Source organism: Marmota marmota, unplaced genomic scaffold (assembly GCF_001458135.2).
Source record: "Marmota marmota marmota unplaced genomic scaffold, marMar, whole genome shotgun sequence".
Classification (NCBI taxonomy): domain Eukaryota; kingdom Metazoa; phylum Chordata; class Mammalia; order Rodentia; family Sciuridae; genus Marmota; species Marmota marmota.
In genome coordinates, this window is record NW_025999977.1 from 39,772,646 (window position 1) to 39,789,797 (window position 17,152).

The window sequence follows — 17,152 nt, forward strand, 5'->3', positions numbered from 1 at the left end:
ATATATATATATATAATATTATACATTATGTAATAATATATAAGGCTATATGTATACACACACAGAAAAATAATAAAAAGTTATGTAGTAGAACGTTAAATTTTGGGAATCTGAAGAATTAGGGCAATTACTTATTATTCATGCGATTTTTCTATAAATCTAAAATTATATCAAGAAAAACTGGAGGGGCTGGGGATAGGGCTCAGTGGTAGAGTACTTGTCTAGCATGTATGTGGCATTGGGTTCAAATCTCAGCACCACATATAAATAAATAAATAAAGGTCCATCAATAACTAATAAAAATATTTTTTAAAAAAAGAAGAAAAACTTGAAAAAGAATTGGGAAAAGTGGTTAAAATTGTAGGAAAAAAAAAGTCACAGCAAACATCAGTTATCATGCCAAAGAAAAGCAAAATCAAGAAATAACAACTTCCTAAAGGAGAAACTCTTAAGTGCTATAAGTGGTAGAGATCTGAAATAGCTTCTAATACAATTTTCAGGTATTTGCCTTTCCAAGCCATTTGTAAATAAATAACTATCTCCATATTTCCATCATCCTTTTCACCTTCTCCCTCTCACATAGGCATATTCCTGCAGAATAGAAAAAATAAGTCCACTCTCCTTTTTCCTTTTACTTCTGATACCAAGAGCTCTTCCGATACCTTTGGCAGTCCCTGTGTCCAAGGCTACAGAGCCCATATCTTTCCGAAGGCGGTCCAGTTGTTCTTTCTGCTGTTCACTCTGTGCACTGGCCTATATACATAGGGGAAAATGTCATCACATTAAAAGAGGATCCCTGCTGAAGTGGAAGTTCAATGACAAAGTGTATGCTTAATGTACAAGAAGTTCAATCCCTAGCACCAAAAAATGAAATTAAAAAGGAGCTGTTATAGTCAGCTTTTTTATTGCTGTGACCAAAATACCTGACAAGAACAATTTTAAGGAGGAAAAGTTTATTTTGGGGTTCACAGTTTCAGAGGTCTTAGTCCACAGAAGGCCAACTCCATTCTTTGGGATCAAGGTGAGGCAGAATTCCAAGGTGGAAGAGTGTGATGTAGGAAAGTTACTTAGGCCATTACAACACGCAAGCAGAGAGCTCCACTCAACAAGGACAAAATATATACCCCCAAGGCATGCCCTCAGTGACCCACCCTCTCCAGCCACACCCTTCCTGCCTACAGTTAATCCCTATCAGCAAATCAATGCACTGATTATGTTAAAACTTTCCTAACCCAATCATTTCACCTCTAAACTTTCTTGTATTGTCTCACACTTTTGCAGAACACCTAATCTAAACCACAACAGGAGCCAAATTAGACGCCAGACTTCTAAGTGAGGACAGAAAATCATACAATTCTAGAAGCAAATAGGGATGGCTGACATAGGGGCAGAAACACTGAATAATGTGAGCCCAGAGGATAGCATAAATTCAGAGTAGGTTATTCTTCAGGCTGGATTAGAGAATTCAGAAATTAAGACACAAAAACATATCCAAAGAACCTCCTAGTAGACCTAGCAAGAAGGACCCCAGGTAGTCTCTTAGGATATTTGGCCATTTAGAAGAGTTGTGAGCCACCTTTCTTTGCAAAGGCAAAATTCTACAAGTAGCCTTTAAATTTATGTTGGAGTAGGGATGGAGGTGGGGTATAAGAAGGGCTTATTTGTAGTGCAACAGGAAAAATCTCATTTTAAAAAATTCCAATACAAACAAAAATAATTAAGGGAACTTTCTGCAAACAAACAAACACAAATTTACCAACTTAAGTATGTAAAGCCTGATGCAGTGGCCTACACCTATAGTCCCAGCTACATGAGACAGGAAATTGCTTGAGCCCAGGAGTTTGAGGCAGGAAGATTGAAAGTTCAAAGCCAGCTGGGCAACATGGTGAAGCCCTGTCTCAAACAAAACCAATACAACCAAAAAGGACTAACAAGGATTAAAAGATACACTGAAATTTTATTAGTCAATTATACCTCAATAAAGTTGGAAAAATAAGTTAAATAAGAGACACAGGATAGCACCACCACCCCACCCCCCCGAAAAAAAGTGGCATCGATGTCAGGAGGATTAAAGTTTTTTGTTTTTTTTTTTCTGTGTTTTTTAAAAAGATGCTGCCCAGGCTAGCCTAGACTACTGAGCATGAGCAATCCTCCTGCCTCAGCCTCCCCAGTAGATGGGACTACAGGTATGTACCAAGGCACTCAGATTCAGTTTTTTGTTTCTTTTTTTTTTTAAATGGCCCTAAAATATACACTTTTTCTTTTTTCAGCACCAGGGATTAAATCCAGGGGTGCTTAACCACTGAGCCCTATCTCCAGCCCATTTTTAAAATATTTTTTAATATTTTTATTTTTTAGTTGTAATTAGACACAATACCTTCATTTTATTTATTCATGTTTATGTGGTGCTAAGGTTTATGTGCTTCACAGATGCTAGGTGAGCACTCTACCACTAAGCCACAATCTCAGTCCCCCATTTTTTATTTTTATTTTTTTAAATTTTTTTTAGTTGTAGTTGGACACAATACCTTTATTTTATTTATTTATTTTTATGTGGTGCTGAGGATCAAACCCAGTGCCTCGCATGTGCTAGGCAAGTGCTCTATCCCTGAGCCACAACCCCAGCCACCCATTTTTTATTTTTTGAGACAGGGCCTCACTAAGCTGGCTTTGAACTTTCAATTTTCCTGCCTCAGCCTCCCAAGCTTGGGGATTATAGGCATGTGCAACAGCATCTTTTCTTACCAACGATTTCTTCAGACGTTCATATTCAGGACGATACTCCCTGGAAAGAAAAACACTCTAAATTTCTTTGCTTAATAATCCAACCTGCCTGCCCCAACCCCTATAACTTGTATTTTCCTATGACTCTGTCCTAAGATCTGACATCACTGAACATCCAATGTACCATGTCTTAAGTCATTGAGTCTATCCCTATGGAATTTAAAGCCAAGGTAACTACCCCATGCTGAAAACTGAGGAAAGAAATGAACTCCTGACTGCTGGGCTGCAAAGCTTAGCACTGAGAAGACCAGGACTGAGGAGCTTAACATTTATTTGAGATAAATGTGTGAGATGTGTAAAAGACGACAGGCCTGTTTTGTTCGAGAAGTTCAATGTATAACAAAGTGATGTACCTGAATCACAACATGAAAGGATACAGAAAAGAGTCTATCCTGAGGCTTTGGTAACATACACACCCTTGTCTGATGATTGAAATGAAAATATGTCTGAAACTGACAATGTGGTTATGTGGTTGTCAGTATATTACAATATATGAAGCCAAAGGAGAATGCTAACAAGCAGCCTATCAGGCCACAGCCTTATGTGTACAGGTGCTCTGACCACTCCCTTTCTTTCAGGTAAATGAAATTCAACTATTAACAATGACAATAATTATAACAACCATTTATTAGGAAATATGTGTCAAAAACTGTGCTAAGGATTTACACATATTTCCTCAAATAAATCTCACAGGGACTTTAGTGCCAAACACAGCCCAATGCCTGACTTCATAAATAATGTTTTCCATGAAGACAGCACTGACCATTTATAAACTAGCTCTGGATGCTTTTGTCCTACCATGGCAGAAGTGTTTAGTTGCCCACAAAGCCTAAATTATTTATTAACTGACTCTTTACAGAAAAAGACTGGCGACCCCTGCCTCTTAATCAGCCAATACAGTGAAGATATTATACTTCTATTTTTCAAAGAGGTTAATGGAGACTTGTTACTCCTAGGTATGGTCAGGTCCAGTACACATAAGCAAGGCAAACATACTGCATACATGATGAAAAGCTTTACCTGGCAAAACTTGCTATCATCAGATTTGTGGGTTACTTAAAAAATGTCGTCATTAGAACCTTCCTTTGTTCTCACCTTTCATATTCTTCTGCAGCACTGGTAATTTGCACAAAGAGTTCATCGAAGCCAGTGCCCACAACAGCAGAGACACCCACCACCTGCCAAAAAGCATCATAAATACCACTGAGGAAACTACTATATACTTTTAAATGATGTGCCCTATTTCATTCAAATATCATAAAACTGTCATAACAAGGACCAGGACTTATGATTTATTCCCTAACAAACCAAATCAAACCACTGATTGATTGCTTGGGCAATCAACATACTCTGCAACCAACACCTACTTTAGCTTACATAAATCTTATCCTTTCTATACCCTCCAAAGTCTCTCATTTTGATCTGTCCTCACAAGAATCAGGCTAAACTTTCCAAGGCATCTACTACAATATTTTAATTCTGTATAAAGTCTTCTATCCTAAACTAGACCCAAAACTCTCTGAAGGTAGGGTTCTTATTTATCTTGTAAACCTCCACAGTTTTTTGTGTCTTGTTTTTGTAGTGCTGAGGATCGAACCCAGAGCCTCATGAATTCATATGCTAGGCAAGAATTCTACTATGGAATAAGTAGAATTACTTATAATTACTTACTACTAAGCTACTTCCCCAGCCCACAACTTCCAGTTTTCAATGAACAATGCTTTAAAAGTTACTTTTCAGAAAGTAATGAACTTCTTTTCTAAGCTAGGTTCAAAGACAGTTCTATAGGTCTAGAAATAATCTGAAGAGAATGTCAGTAAGATCCAGAGGTAAACAATTTACCCTGAGTGAGCTGTAAAACTCATCTAACACCAGGCTCATTGAACGGGTCAGGTTACTGACATATGTAGTTTCTTGATTCAAGGCATCTTGGAAAGCCTCAAAATCCTGCATCCATTCCACTGCAAAGCTGTGATCAATGATGTCAGTCTGTACCAGAAAGAAGTCAACTATTAGCAACCAGAGATGAGGTTATATACTAGATAATGGCAAAATCATTTCTTCAATCAAGTGGTGATCGCAAGAGCATATCATTCATGCATTTTCTTTCTTTGCCTTCCCCATTTCCTCTTCTAGTAAAACAAGCTGCTACGTCAATAGATTGGTTGTGTCTCCCTTATTTACACAGCTCTGAGGGGCTACTCTATCCCAAAATCACTCTGGATAAGAGCCAATATCATAAACATTCATTCCATTTGACTGAATCTATTTCCTAGAAGTGCCTATGACCCAGTTTCAGTGAAACCTGAATCTGTCTCCAGGACCTAAATAATCCTTCTTCTCACCCATCTAAACCTAAAATCCACAAGGTTCTAATGAAAGACATGTTGAAATCAAAATATGGAAGATTCACTTACTTTGTTCATAGCCACAATGAAAGGCAGCTTGGTTTTGTACAAGATGCTGAAAATCAAACATTGAGACAGAATTAATTAAAGCACGTAAATTCTTGCTTGCCTGGTGTCAGTCTGTTGGGACTACATAAAGAGAAAGAGAATGGATGCAGATGTAAAAACAAGGCATTCACATAGTCTCTTGCAGAGGTAAACAACCAGCAATGTCAAGCAAACAGCAACAACACACGCACGAACGAAGGCACTCACTCTCAGAGTAATAATGCATTGCTGTTGATCCTGGTTTTAATTGTTTACCAGATAATTGTCTTTTTTGTTTCCAGGGGAGCAAATGTGCATTTATTAATACCTTATTATGGTCCAGGCCCTATGCTAAGTACTTTTATATGTATTGTCTCCTTTAATTCCAATGCCATGAAATATATACAATTTTTAATTGTTATTCATATCTCAAAGCTGAGGGAGAAACTTACAAATATTGTATTACACATTAAAATTTTTTAAATATTTTTACCAGTTTTATTGAGGCATAACTGACAATTAAAATTATATATATTTAAGATGTACAAATAATAAAATACATGGAAAGAGCAGATCTTTATTATTTATTTACTTGTTTGTTTATTTTTGCAGTGCTGGGGATTGAACCCAGGGACTTCCCAGTGCTCTACCACTGAGTTACATTCCCAGTCCCTGTGCTGTTCTGATCTACATATACATTGTGAACAGATTATCACAATTAGGCTAATCAAATGGTTGTATTTCAAACAATTAGTATGAAAATGAAATAATACTGTCAATTCTAAGATTTCTAGCATTTAACAAGAATGGACATTTCTACTCAATATCAGATGGACAAATGTTGGTAGATGGCTTCTGTGTAGTTCCAAAATTAATTCTCTAAGCTTTCATAACAGTCTGCCTTGCTCCTCAGCCTTAATGCACTGACATAGTCTAGTGAGCAAATCCTTCCTCTCCTAATGGTACAACATTTGCAGCAAACCTTGCACTCTGAATTATAGAAAAACCTTTTCATTTATAGTATCGCCTAATGCTACCATTTCCCTGTACCTATTATAAAACACAAGAGCATAATTCAGACCAAAAGGCTCATATCTATTCAGAGTTGGATTTCATTCAACTGGGAGCAACTACCACAAAGTTTGGAACAACTACCATGAGTTTCAGATACATTTCTGTAACAATTAAGGGAGGAAGATAAAAAGGAGCTGAGAGAGAATGCCAATAGCACATGTACCTTTTTTCTTCTCTGACCTGGCCCCTATTCACAGCCACTCAACTGAGCAGAAAAATCTAAATAAGCACAAGTTCAGGAGTGAACAACCAGGACTTAAAAAACAAAAAAGGCAGAAGGGAAGAGGAGGCCGCATACTTTGATGGAACACTATGCCCACCAATAATCAGTTACCTGCAGGCATACAGCATATTCGACATAAACGTCACTGGGTTAGTACTTCTCGATGTGTCCATTACATAGATGACAACTGTTGGGAATGAGGATGCCTAAAGCCACAAAATAATTAAAGCCTTGGTCAAAGAGTTCATGACTTATTCCCATATTTTTTTTTTTTTCTTATGGCATTACTAGAGATAGAACCCAGGGGTGCTCTACCACTGAGCTACATCCCCACTTTATTTTTTGAGACAGGGTCTCACTAAGTTGCCCACGCTTGCAATCCTCTCATCTTGTCTTCCTGTCTCATCTTCCCAAGTGGGTGGGAATAGGCATGGGAGCTCTTTCCCTACCTATCTCAGTGAGGGAGAACTACTTTAGCGTTCAGAGCTTCTGCAATTTCCTCAAGTACAGTCCCAGGCAATTAAACAGATGCTAAGTCAGTCTAGCCCTCTAGCTATTCTCATCAACAAGACCCAGAATACTCACCAGGGCCTCAGTGATGATTGTCCCAGAAGCTGACCAGGTGAACACCTCAATCTGCCCAGGTGTGTCAATCAAGACATATCTATGCCAAGAAAGACCATTAATAAAGTGTTGTACTTGCACATTGCTAAAAGATATTCCATCACATAAAATAAAAATTAAAAACCAATGATATCTGGTGATCCAAGACTGGAATAACCTTTGTACACTACAAAGTTTAATTTCCTGCCACAGTCCTCAACTAATAAGGCATACCCCACTCCTCCAGACTTTGTTCCATGTCTAATATTCATGCTACATGAACAGAAGCAAAAGACTATGAAGTGCAGCAAAGGATCACAGGGGAAATTGATAATTACATAAACACATCACTTAATAATGAGAGACTCAAACCAGAAGGCAAATCTCTTGGGAAACCATCTGGTTGCTTGGAAATGGGAGACTGTTGGGGAGAGAGAGTGAGGATGCAGAAACAGAAATGCACAATATAGGGCATCTTCTTGAAGTGCTAAAAGTGTTCTAAAATTGAGTATGATGAGGGCTGCATAATTCTGTGAGTACTAAAAGTCACTGCATTATACACTTGAAAATGGATGAATTAGGTAATGTGTGAATTGTATTCCAATAAAGCTATTTTTTTGTTTGTTTGTTTGTGGTGCTGAGATTGAACCCAAGGACTTATGCACATGAGACAAGCACTCTACCAACTAAGCTATATCCCCAGCCCTTTTTTTTATTTTGTTGGCATCAGGGATGATTGAACCCAGGGCTGCTTAGCCACTGAATGATATCCCCAGCCCTATTTACTTGTAACAGGCAGGAATTTATTGAAGGGATAGGAAAAGGGAAAGGGAACACTCTTAAGGGAGTGAGTCCTCTTAGAGAAGAGAGGAACAGTGTGCCTCTCTTGCATTCCAAGATCTTTTTATTTTTCCCCTCTTATAATGACTTCATCTTAAGATCGATTCAGAGCTTGATGGTAGCCCAGATCCTCTCAAAAGCCTAGAAATATGTCAACTAAAGAATAATAAATAGGTGTTCAACTGAAATCACTTACTTAGATGTGTTCTGGGCCTTCTCAATAAATTTCATCACCTAAAAGGAAGACATACCAATTACAACAGGAACTGATTTCAACACAAAATCATACGCCTTTCCAGGGTGACACACCTCATAGGAAACATCCCTATTGAATCTGTTCTCATTCTTAGGACACCAACTAATAAACTCACTGAGCCAAAGAAACACAGCCACATCACCAGCACTACAACATTCTGGGCACAACACAAGGAACCTGAGAGGCTTAATTATAGACATGTCACGGTCAAGTTATACATCTTGGCACTCTGGTCCAAAAAAAAAAAAAAAAACAGTTTTTGTTTTAAAGAAAGTTTTGCTGTGTTACCCAGGCTAGCCCCAAACTCTTAGGCTCAAGCAATTCTCCTGCCACAGCTTCCTGAGTATCTGAGACTAATAGTAGGTGGCTCTGGTCAAATGTCAATGGCCTATCTCATAAGAGTAAAAAACCTAATGATTATTAAAAAACTCATCTGTCACAAGTAAAAAGCATCATTATCTGCCATTCCATGCCTGGTAGCCCATTCTACTCCCCAGACCTCATCTCATCTTCAGGGTAATACAATAAGCCAATAAGATCAGGAAAAGAACCCAGGTGTCAGATCTATTTTGCTGGCTGTCACAAATATTAAATGAGAACTGTCTCACAATACTTGTCATTCTCTCATAGACTAATTCTCTGTCTACCAAAACGCTAACTTATTTTCTATTTTTCTGTTCAGGTTTGCTGAAATGTGATCTAGATAAGGCATGTAAGAGTCAGGATTTTTTTTTTTATACAGCAATGTCTATAAATGTAAAGACAGACATACCTGATCAAATCTGGTAGCAAAGAGATTGAGAGAGGTCACTATGCCACCGTTGGGCCCAAGGCCATATCTAGACACTCAGTTGAGGATTTCAAATGCACAGATTAGATTATAAAGTTCATAACCAGAGCATTATTTACCTACGCAGCATTATATTAGTGTTCCATTAATTAAAGCTGGCAAGGTAATCCTTGATGATCATATAACCTTAGTCTAACAGGTAAACATTTGCTATCAAGGTTTTCCCATTCATTTATCACTTTAGGGATGGCCAGGAAAGATGAAGAAAGCAAAGTGATCCAAATGTAATAAACATATTTATCAGGCAGTGACAGCCTACTGTCTTTGGCCATTAAAACCATCTCCATAACACTCCTTGCACTGATCCTCACTAATCAAGCAACTAATCAAGATGATTAGAATTAATCTTCCTACCTAGACTTACTTATAAGGAGAGTACACATTTCACACAGCAAGGTCCTAAGAATTAATTCCACTAAACATACTCATTTTGAGCCTTCCAGTCTGAAGAGATAGTAATCAATGAATGTATCTCTCCTCCAAGGCAAAAGCCACCTTGTGGGACCCAAGGAGGTGCTAGCTAGCCCCTCATTTTTCTCTGTTCTAATTACAATAGTCTGTGGTCTTTGGAGATGGTAAGAAAACTGAAATCATAAGATTAAATGTTATTTCTAATCAACTACAATACCTCTCCTTTATTCATCTTCCATCCTCCTAGGGGTTAAGAGTATAAATCAACGGTAGAGTGCTTGCCTAGCACATACAAGGTCCTGGGTTTGATTGCAAGCACTGCAAAAAACAAACAGCAACAACAAAAACCCTAAAAATCATCTTCCTAATAAAATTACTTTAGCTGGGTGCAGTAGCATGCCTGTAATCCCAGTGGTTTAGGAGGCTAAGGCAGGAGGATTGCAGATTCAAAGCCAGCATCAGCAACTTAATGAGGCCCTAAGCAACTTAGTGAGACACTGTCTCTAAATAAAATATAAAAAGTGGCTGGGGCTGGGGCTCAGCAGTAGAACATTCACCTAGCATGTGCAAGGCCCTGGGTTCAATCCTCAGCACTATATAAAAAACTAAAAAAAATAAAATAAAGGTATTGTGTCCAACTACAACTAAAAAATAAATATTAAAAGGTGGGGGGGGGGCCTGGGGATGTGGCTCAGTGGTTAAGTGCCCCTGGATTCAAAAAGGAAGGAAGGAAAGAAGGGAAGGAGGGAGGGACGAAGAAAGGAAATAAATGACTTTGAAACAATCAATGCTTTTACTTATATATTTCAACAAGAAAATGTAAAAAAAACTCTCAAAACCATAAAACACGTAGCAAGGAGTCAGGAATGGGTCAACACCATAGTAGCCACAGAAAAGGATACTGTTTCATGACTTCTTTATACTTCACAGTGTCACGAATATCTGAATGGGGGGAAGAAAAGAATTAATTGAAACTTAATACAAAAAAAAGTGAATGTGGTCTCTCAAGTCATTTCTGAAAAAAAAAAAAATTCTCTCAAATATTTTCTAAGTTTTAAAGATAAGATCATCAAATTGTGATTAGAAAAGAAGACCATAAGAAGATAAAATACAAGGACAAAAGTTGCCCTATTAGCACCTTCCCTACCAGCAAGAAATTAAAATTAACCTTTTGAGTTTTTCTTCCACATTCTTTTTTTTTAATTTCTCTACTTCTATCCTAGTTTCCTTCCTCACAAAAGACAACTGCCAAGTAACCCATGAAAAACATTACCTAGGAGTTCTCAAGTTATGGTAGAGATAGACTTAAACAAGGTGAAAAGTTATATGATTTAAATATCAGTAATCCTATGCCCAGAAAAAGAGAAGCTAAAGTCAAGAAAAAAACATTTGTTACTAATTAATTGCCTCCTGGTGACAAAGACAATACAGACAAGATTTTTAAAAATGAACCCACTAATAACTACCTAAACCTAACCACCAGCCTATAGTTTTCTCCCATCAACTGTTAAAATTCTACCCTTTAAGTGAGAAGATAAGAAATGTTTTCCCCAACTCTTCTCCAAATCATATCTGCTTTTTAATATAAAGTTTTCCTCTATATGTTATGTTTGGGGTCAAGAAGCTTAATAGGATTAAGAAGTGACAGTGATACCTTGGTTGCCTCACTGCTCCCTCACATGTTGAAGTAAAATATTAGAGAAGCACGCCAAGGCAAGCATATAATACAAGGTTTATTTAAAAAGTGGTAACACAGACTTTTCCCAAGAGGGAGAAGAGGGCCATAGCTGGTATACTGGTATCCCACTTCCCAAGAAGCCAGGCAGTTCTGCCTTTTTTTATATGTCCTAGATTTCCTTTGTTCTCCTGCTCTCTTTCCCTTATCTCTATCTTTCCAGAGTAAGTAACTAGGCCCAAGAGATGCTCTAGGTGGGATGACCAAAAGGTGAGAAGCAGATGGAAAAGCCCAGGACACATTAATTTACAAATTTATAACTCCCTGTAGGGAAGGGCAATTCCTGGGACAGGTTACTTTAGCAACAGGTTGGAGCAGGGGTAGGTTATCTAGATAGGGTGGAGGAAGGGCTCTGAAGGAATTAACATTTCAATTCCTCTGTTCTCAGATCTGACCCTCGCCTACCAGCCTGTCAAATTCTGGCTTCATCAGAAGGGAGAGCATTAGATTTATCACACAATAATAGCTTAAAAATCAGAACTATTGGATCTTATCAAGAATCATCACACTGGACCACTCACCCATTCTCTTTTTTTCTTTTTCTTTTTCTATTTTTTAGTACTGGGCTTGAATCCAGGGGTGTTCCACACTAAGCTACTTACCCAGCCCTTTTTATTTTTTATTTTGAGAAAGGTTATTGCTAAGTTGCCCAGGCTGGCCTCAAATCTGTGATCCTCCTGCATCAGCCTCCTGAGTTACAGAGTTCAAAGGTGTGCACAACCACATCCAACATCTATTCTTAATCTTTTGTATAGTCACAAACTCCTCTTAAAAATCTGATGAATATTGGGAGCCTCTCCTCAGAACAATGCACAGATGCATATATACACACATTTTCCCATGTAACTTTGGGAGTGGAAAAAAGGTCCTACAGATTAGTGAGTGAACAACAGCAAAATAATTCGTACACTCTGATAAACTGAGAAAAGGAACTAAGTGGAAAAGGTCTATGTACTAAAGTCAACTGAAAGGTTTATGATATAGATGTTTATTAAACTGAATTTTTTTTTTCCAATGGACTGACTTTGTGTCATTTCACTTTCCCAAATTACAATAACCTGGCACACTAGGGTTAGAAAGAGGGGAGGGATAAAGATGAATGGGAAGGGCACATATAAATGTAGGAAAGAGGAAGGAGTAAACAGAGAAAAACGTGAATAAGGAACAAGCCTAGCCCTGCACAGTGGCACAAGCCTGTTGTCCCCGCAACTCAGGAGGCTGAGACGGGAGGATCACAAGCTCCAAGCAATTTAGCAAAGCCCTGTGCAACTTAGCAAGACCCTGTATCAAAAAGAGCTGGGGATATAGCTTAGCGGTAAAACATCTCTGGGTTCAATTCCTAGTATCAAAAAAAAATTTTTTTTTTTTTTTTTTGTTTAGGGACTCCAGGAAATCAAGTCAAAGGAGAAAGGGGGAAGGGGGGGAGGAAGGAAGGAAGGAAGGAAACTGAAGGCACTGAGATTTTCAGGATGGAAGCTTTTAATTTTCTTTGAGGCACTTCATACAAGTTTTGGGACGGTCTACTCACCAATATTGGCAGGAAAGGGGACTTCGTGCACAGCTGGGTCCAAGTTGATCACGTAAGGTGGACAGCTTTGCCTATGCAGGTGTCCCGTAAGCCTCTGCAGACATATGCAGAGGGTTGGAGGAAGATGAAGAAAGGGGTAAGGGGAACCAGAGAGAACTTCCACTCTTATATCCACTCTACCTGAAAACTTCGGCACTATTTCCTTCTACCTAAAATATCCACAAGCTGTGTCCACCCCACAACTTCAATTCTCATTTCAAATGCTACCCTATCACCCATCGAACAGTGCCTCCCATGCTCTAGATCACTTATGGATGCACATTACGGTTTTCTTCTTCATAAAAACGTTAACAACATGAGAGCACGAACCTTGTCAACTTCATTTTCACTGCTTAGAACATGAGGTGCACAAGAAATAATGCTTTGGCAACTTTTCACTGAAAACCTGTGCTAGCTGTGTATTAATCTCTAGCTACTCATAAGTTCCGGCCTTCAAAAAGTTGGCAATTTTATGAGCAGGACAATTTAAAACATGATAAACTGAACCAATCAGGCACTGAGGTACGCAGGTGGAGGCTAGGATCTGAGACTTCGCAGAAGAAAGAAATGGAGTAGATAGGAAGTCCCCTGAAAGCCACGCGCCAGCACCCTCCAAATATCCAGAGACCTCCCTTTTTCCCTGGCCTTCCACCCGCCACAGGCAACCTCACGTGCGCCCCTACAAAGACCGTGCCATATATGTCACCTGTACAAAAGTGGTTTTTCCGGAACCTGCCATTCCCAGCACCAACAGACACACAGGGAGATTAGGAGTTCCCGAAGTACCGGAATCCGCCGCTGCCACGGGCGCCGCCATCTTTCCCCTGGCCCCGCCCACCCCACCATAGAGACGCTGCCCTCCTAGAGAGTCTTCCGCGATGTTCGAGACTGCGATTGTGCAAAGAATCCAATTCGCAGAAAACCGAGGGCTGAGGTGCTGGGCCGACGTGAGGGCGTGTTCTGTGCGTCCGACCCTGCTGGAGCCAACTAATGACAGTGGCGGGGAGGTGGGGACGTTGGACAAACTAGAGGAGGACTGGAGGTAGCCAGGAGGAGGGCACTGACGTCGTCGAGTAGGAACTGAGAGGGGCACAACCCTAGTCCCAGGAGGGCTAGAGGAGATGGCATCTCACGGGCAGGACTCCCGGTGTTCGAAAACGAGAAGCGAGCACCTCTTTGTCTGCCCCAAAGCAGCGGGATACCAAACTGCTAGAGGGGCGGCTGCTAGGCCTCATTTGTCCCCTGAGGTGCTTAAACTGCTAATATCTGTACCAGCCACAAGTATGGCAGTGTGCGACCTCCGGAGTTACCGGGTACAGCAGAGTCTCATTGACCACCGAAAGAAACGATCACGAGAACCTCCAGTATATGAAAGCTTCGAACCGCGCCGGACCCTTGACACTAGTGCTCGATCTTCCGCAGTCACCCTCACTGAATTACAGAGTTGCCCTAGTGAACGCTTGGATTCCGGGAGCAGGTAGGTATACAGAGAGGTAGCTTCGTTTGCTCGGAAGGGCTCTTGGAAACGGGAAATATGATCAAAGAGCTGAGAAAATTATTCATAGTCCCATCAACCTGTCTGTTTCTTTGACCCTTTGTAGCTTCTACAGTGTTCTGTAACTCCTAAAGTCAATATTTCATACCCAAGCTCTGCCACTTGCTAACAGCATTAAGTCTTGGGCAAATCACTTACACTCCTAAACCTGTTTTCTCCTTTTTAAAATTGACCTAATACCTCCCGGGACTGTAGGGAATACATCTCTGAGGATTGTAAGCTACATTACTGATCTCTACACTTAGTTGTTTCCTCCATAACTTGCATAGTGTCTGGAATATAATAGGAGCTGGAAGAGGTTTGGTTTTTTTTTTTTTTTTTTAGGAATAATGGACAATTGTGTGGGGGTTTTGTTTATTTTTATTTCCTAAATTGTCACTAAGAACTGACAAATGTCTCATTTCTTCAGGTTTGCTGAGACCCACATGAGTCCTCATACATCAGCGTATCTAAGTATGTTACATAAATTTTTCACACCAGACAAGCTAACAAAGTGGGAGAAAAGGGTTAAAGGAAAGACAGTGTTGGCACTGAAGAAGCTAAACAAGGAAATGGAAGAAGTTCAAATTCACAGGGACCTGGTACTGGAGGAATGCAGAGCACTACACAAGGAAAAGTTACTTGTTGAAGCTGACAGCAAATTCTTTCTGGAATACCTAGCCCAGAAAAATAAGCACTGTAGACAGCTACATGAAGACCTCTGGAAGGAGTATTTTCAAAAATGTGGGGCAATAGAAAAAAGGAGACAAGAATTATCCTCCAAATATGCAAAGCAAACTTCAGACCTTAAAGCACAACAACTGCAGGGGAAAAAGACACAAGCCAATTTAAAAGAGCAGTTGAAGGCCTTGAAGAACATTTCAAAAATAAAGGAGAAACAGGACATGAGAATAGAGTCCTTAGAAAAGGAGAAAGAGAAAATCAAAGCTGAAACACCACTAAAGGACCAGAAAGCACACTTGCAGTTCCTCCAGCAAAAAGCACTCCTGGAGAAGCAACTGACTAATCCATACAAGAAGCAGTCAGGAGAGAGAAAAAAATTTATTAAGGCACAGACCTTGGAGTCCATAGCACAGAAGTCTAGTTTTGAGTTCTGCCGCGGGGTCTACAAAGAGAACCTACAGTTACAGGAGGAATTACTGCAGCTACTTGAGGTATCCAAGAAGTTGAAGGCTGCTCGAAGCCAGTTAGAAAACCAGAAGCAGGAGCTGGAGCAGGAACAGTGGTATCAGGAATGCTTAATCAGGGGGAAGCAAAGACTGCAAGCAAAGCCTCACTGGTGCCCAAAAGAAGAAGGTGCTACAAAGACCACATTGAGCCCTATCAGCACCAAAGCAAGAATTAAATCCAAAGTAATTCCTAAAATAACATGAAATAAGAATTGGAGCAAATACTCTTAGTTACTACATAAACGTACTAGGAAGGCTTTTGGATTGCAGATTATTAGGCTAAAATATCCGTTGTGGAAAATCATTTTGAGATTTCTCATCACTACAATTTCTAAAACAAGGTTGAATATATTTTCCTGTAGAGAAACAATGTTAAAATATGGGATCATACTCTGTTCTAGGATTCACAGTCCAATAAATCACTGGTCTAGCCTCAGTCTGTCATAAATACAAAAAATACAACTACCTTAAAAGACTAATTTAAAATACTGCTTTAAAAGTGTTAAGATATTTGGATACCTTTTTTCTTTTTTGAGTCTTGTTCTATTTATTTTCTGTAGCAGCATTTGAAATTCTAAGATGACAAAAATTCTAAGTATTTCAGGTCATGTGTTTTCTCTTACATATGTACTTTGTGGTACACAAAGTTCCTTCGTAATGTGTATGTTCCATATATTTATGCTCATTTAGAACTAGGACTCTTATTTTAAATTAGTGTAGACTTTCATTTAGAGGAATTGTATTTTTTGCATTTGACTGAGGCTAGACCAGTGATCTATTGGAATGTGAATCCTTGCACATATAGGAGATGATCCCATATTTTAACATTGCTTCTCTAATGGAAAATATAATCAACTTTATATTTTCCAGAAAAACTTCAAAATTTCTGAGTTTTCGGGTTCATTCATATGTAAAATAAATTCATTTAAAATTAAATTTTAAAAAATTCTTCCTCAATATGCCTTTAACTTCTGGTTTTAACATTTTATTAAGTATGTAGTTTATTATTAAACAATGTTTTTACTAAAAATAAAAGCCTACTTATAATTTATATACTGATTTTTATTATTCCAATAACTGGACTTTTTTTCCCTCATCACTCTTATTTTCTGCTTCTATGTTTTATTTATACTAGTTTGCAAATAATAAAACTAGTTTTAATTCAGAAATTAGGACTTTAGACACATGTAGTTGCCTTCACCTAAATATCCCTACTTGTGAGCCAAAATACAGAAAGTTTAAACTTGTAGGCATGGGATTCAAGACAAATTGAAAGCTCTATTTTCTGTGGATGTAAAAACCCCAGGAAGGGGCTGGAGTTGTGGCTCACTGGTAGAACACTTGCCTGGCAGATGTGAGGCCCTGGGTTCGATCCTCAGCACCGCATTTAAAGGAAAGGATTCACTGACAACTAGAAAATATTAAAAAAAAAAAAAAAAAAAAGGAAGACATATCTCTCAGGCTGATAGTTAGAAAATACTTATTAGGATCTTGCATTTATACTATTCTGCTATTAATTTCATTTCTGCCATTGCAGTCCTGAGTATCTTCATTCAGGAGTGGGTAACTTCCATCTGATCTCAGTATTTTAATTTATTATCATTCCAGAGAATGGATTTAATATATTGTTCATGGCCATTCCTTTCAGAA

General features: G+C 38.9%; 2 protein-coding genes across 3 annotated transcripts in view; one reads left to right on the forward strand and one right to left on the reverse strand.

Moving 5' to 3' along the window:
• The window catches only part of Gpn1 (GPN-loop GTPase 1), a 21,803-nt gene extending 8,150 nt beyond the window's left edge, over nt 1–13,653 (reverse strand). Inside the window, exons 1-12 of one of the 2 annotated variants that reach the window (XM_015479829.2) lie at nt 13,485–13,653; nt 12,740–12,833; nt 10,379–10,418; nt 8,988–9,054; nt 8,156–8,193; nt 7,102–7,180; nt 6,628–6,722; nt 5,202–5,247; nt 4,627–4,773; nt 3,880–3,962; nt 2,746–2,785; nt 663–753 (exon numbers count right to left, since the gene is read on the reverse strand). In XM_015479829.2, the coding sequence (XP_015335315.1) occupies nt 663–753; nt 2,746–2,785; nt 3,880–3,962; nt 4,627–4,773; nt 5,202–5,247; nt 6,628–6,722; nt 7,102–7,180; nt 8,156–8,193; nt 8,988–9,054; nt 10,379–10,418; nt 12,740–12,833; nt 13,485–13,595 (931 nt within the window). In that variant the 5' untranslated portion in view covers nt 13,596–13,653. Of the gene's footprint in view, nt 1–644; nt 754–2,745; nt 2,786–3,879; nt 3,963–4,626; nt 4,774–5,201; nt 5,248–6,627; nt 6,723–7,101; nt 7,181–8,155; nt 8,194–8,987; nt 9,055–10,378; nt 10,419–12,739; nt 12,834–13,484 lie in introns of both variants that reach the window. The other variant, XM_048804630.1, reaches the window with a different exon arrangement.
• A 101-nt stretch (nt 13,654–13,754) lies between these two features.
• On the forward strand, nt 13,755–16,553 carry Ccdc121 (coiled-coil domain containing 121). The gene is made up of 2 exons (XM_015479828.2): nt 13,755–14,255; nt 14,743–16,553. The coding sequence occupies exons 1-2, from the start codon at nt 13,900–13,902 to the stop codon at nt 15,704–15,706; spliced, it is 1,320 nt and encodes a 439-aa protein (XP_015335314.1). The 5' UTR covers nt 13,755–13,899; the 3' UTR covers nt 15,707–16,553.
• The last annotated feature ends 599 nt before the right edge of the window (nt 16,554–17,152 follow it).

Coding starts and splice junctions, on each gene's coding strand:
- Ccdc121 (XM_015479828.2), top strand. CDS start 13,900: ATGGCATCTCACGGGCAGGACTCCCGGTGTTCGAAAACGAGAAGCGAG. Junction 14,256..14,742: donor CGCTTGGATTCCGGGAGCAG/GTAGGTATACAG, acceptor TCATTTCTTCAG/GTTTGCTGAGACCCACATGA.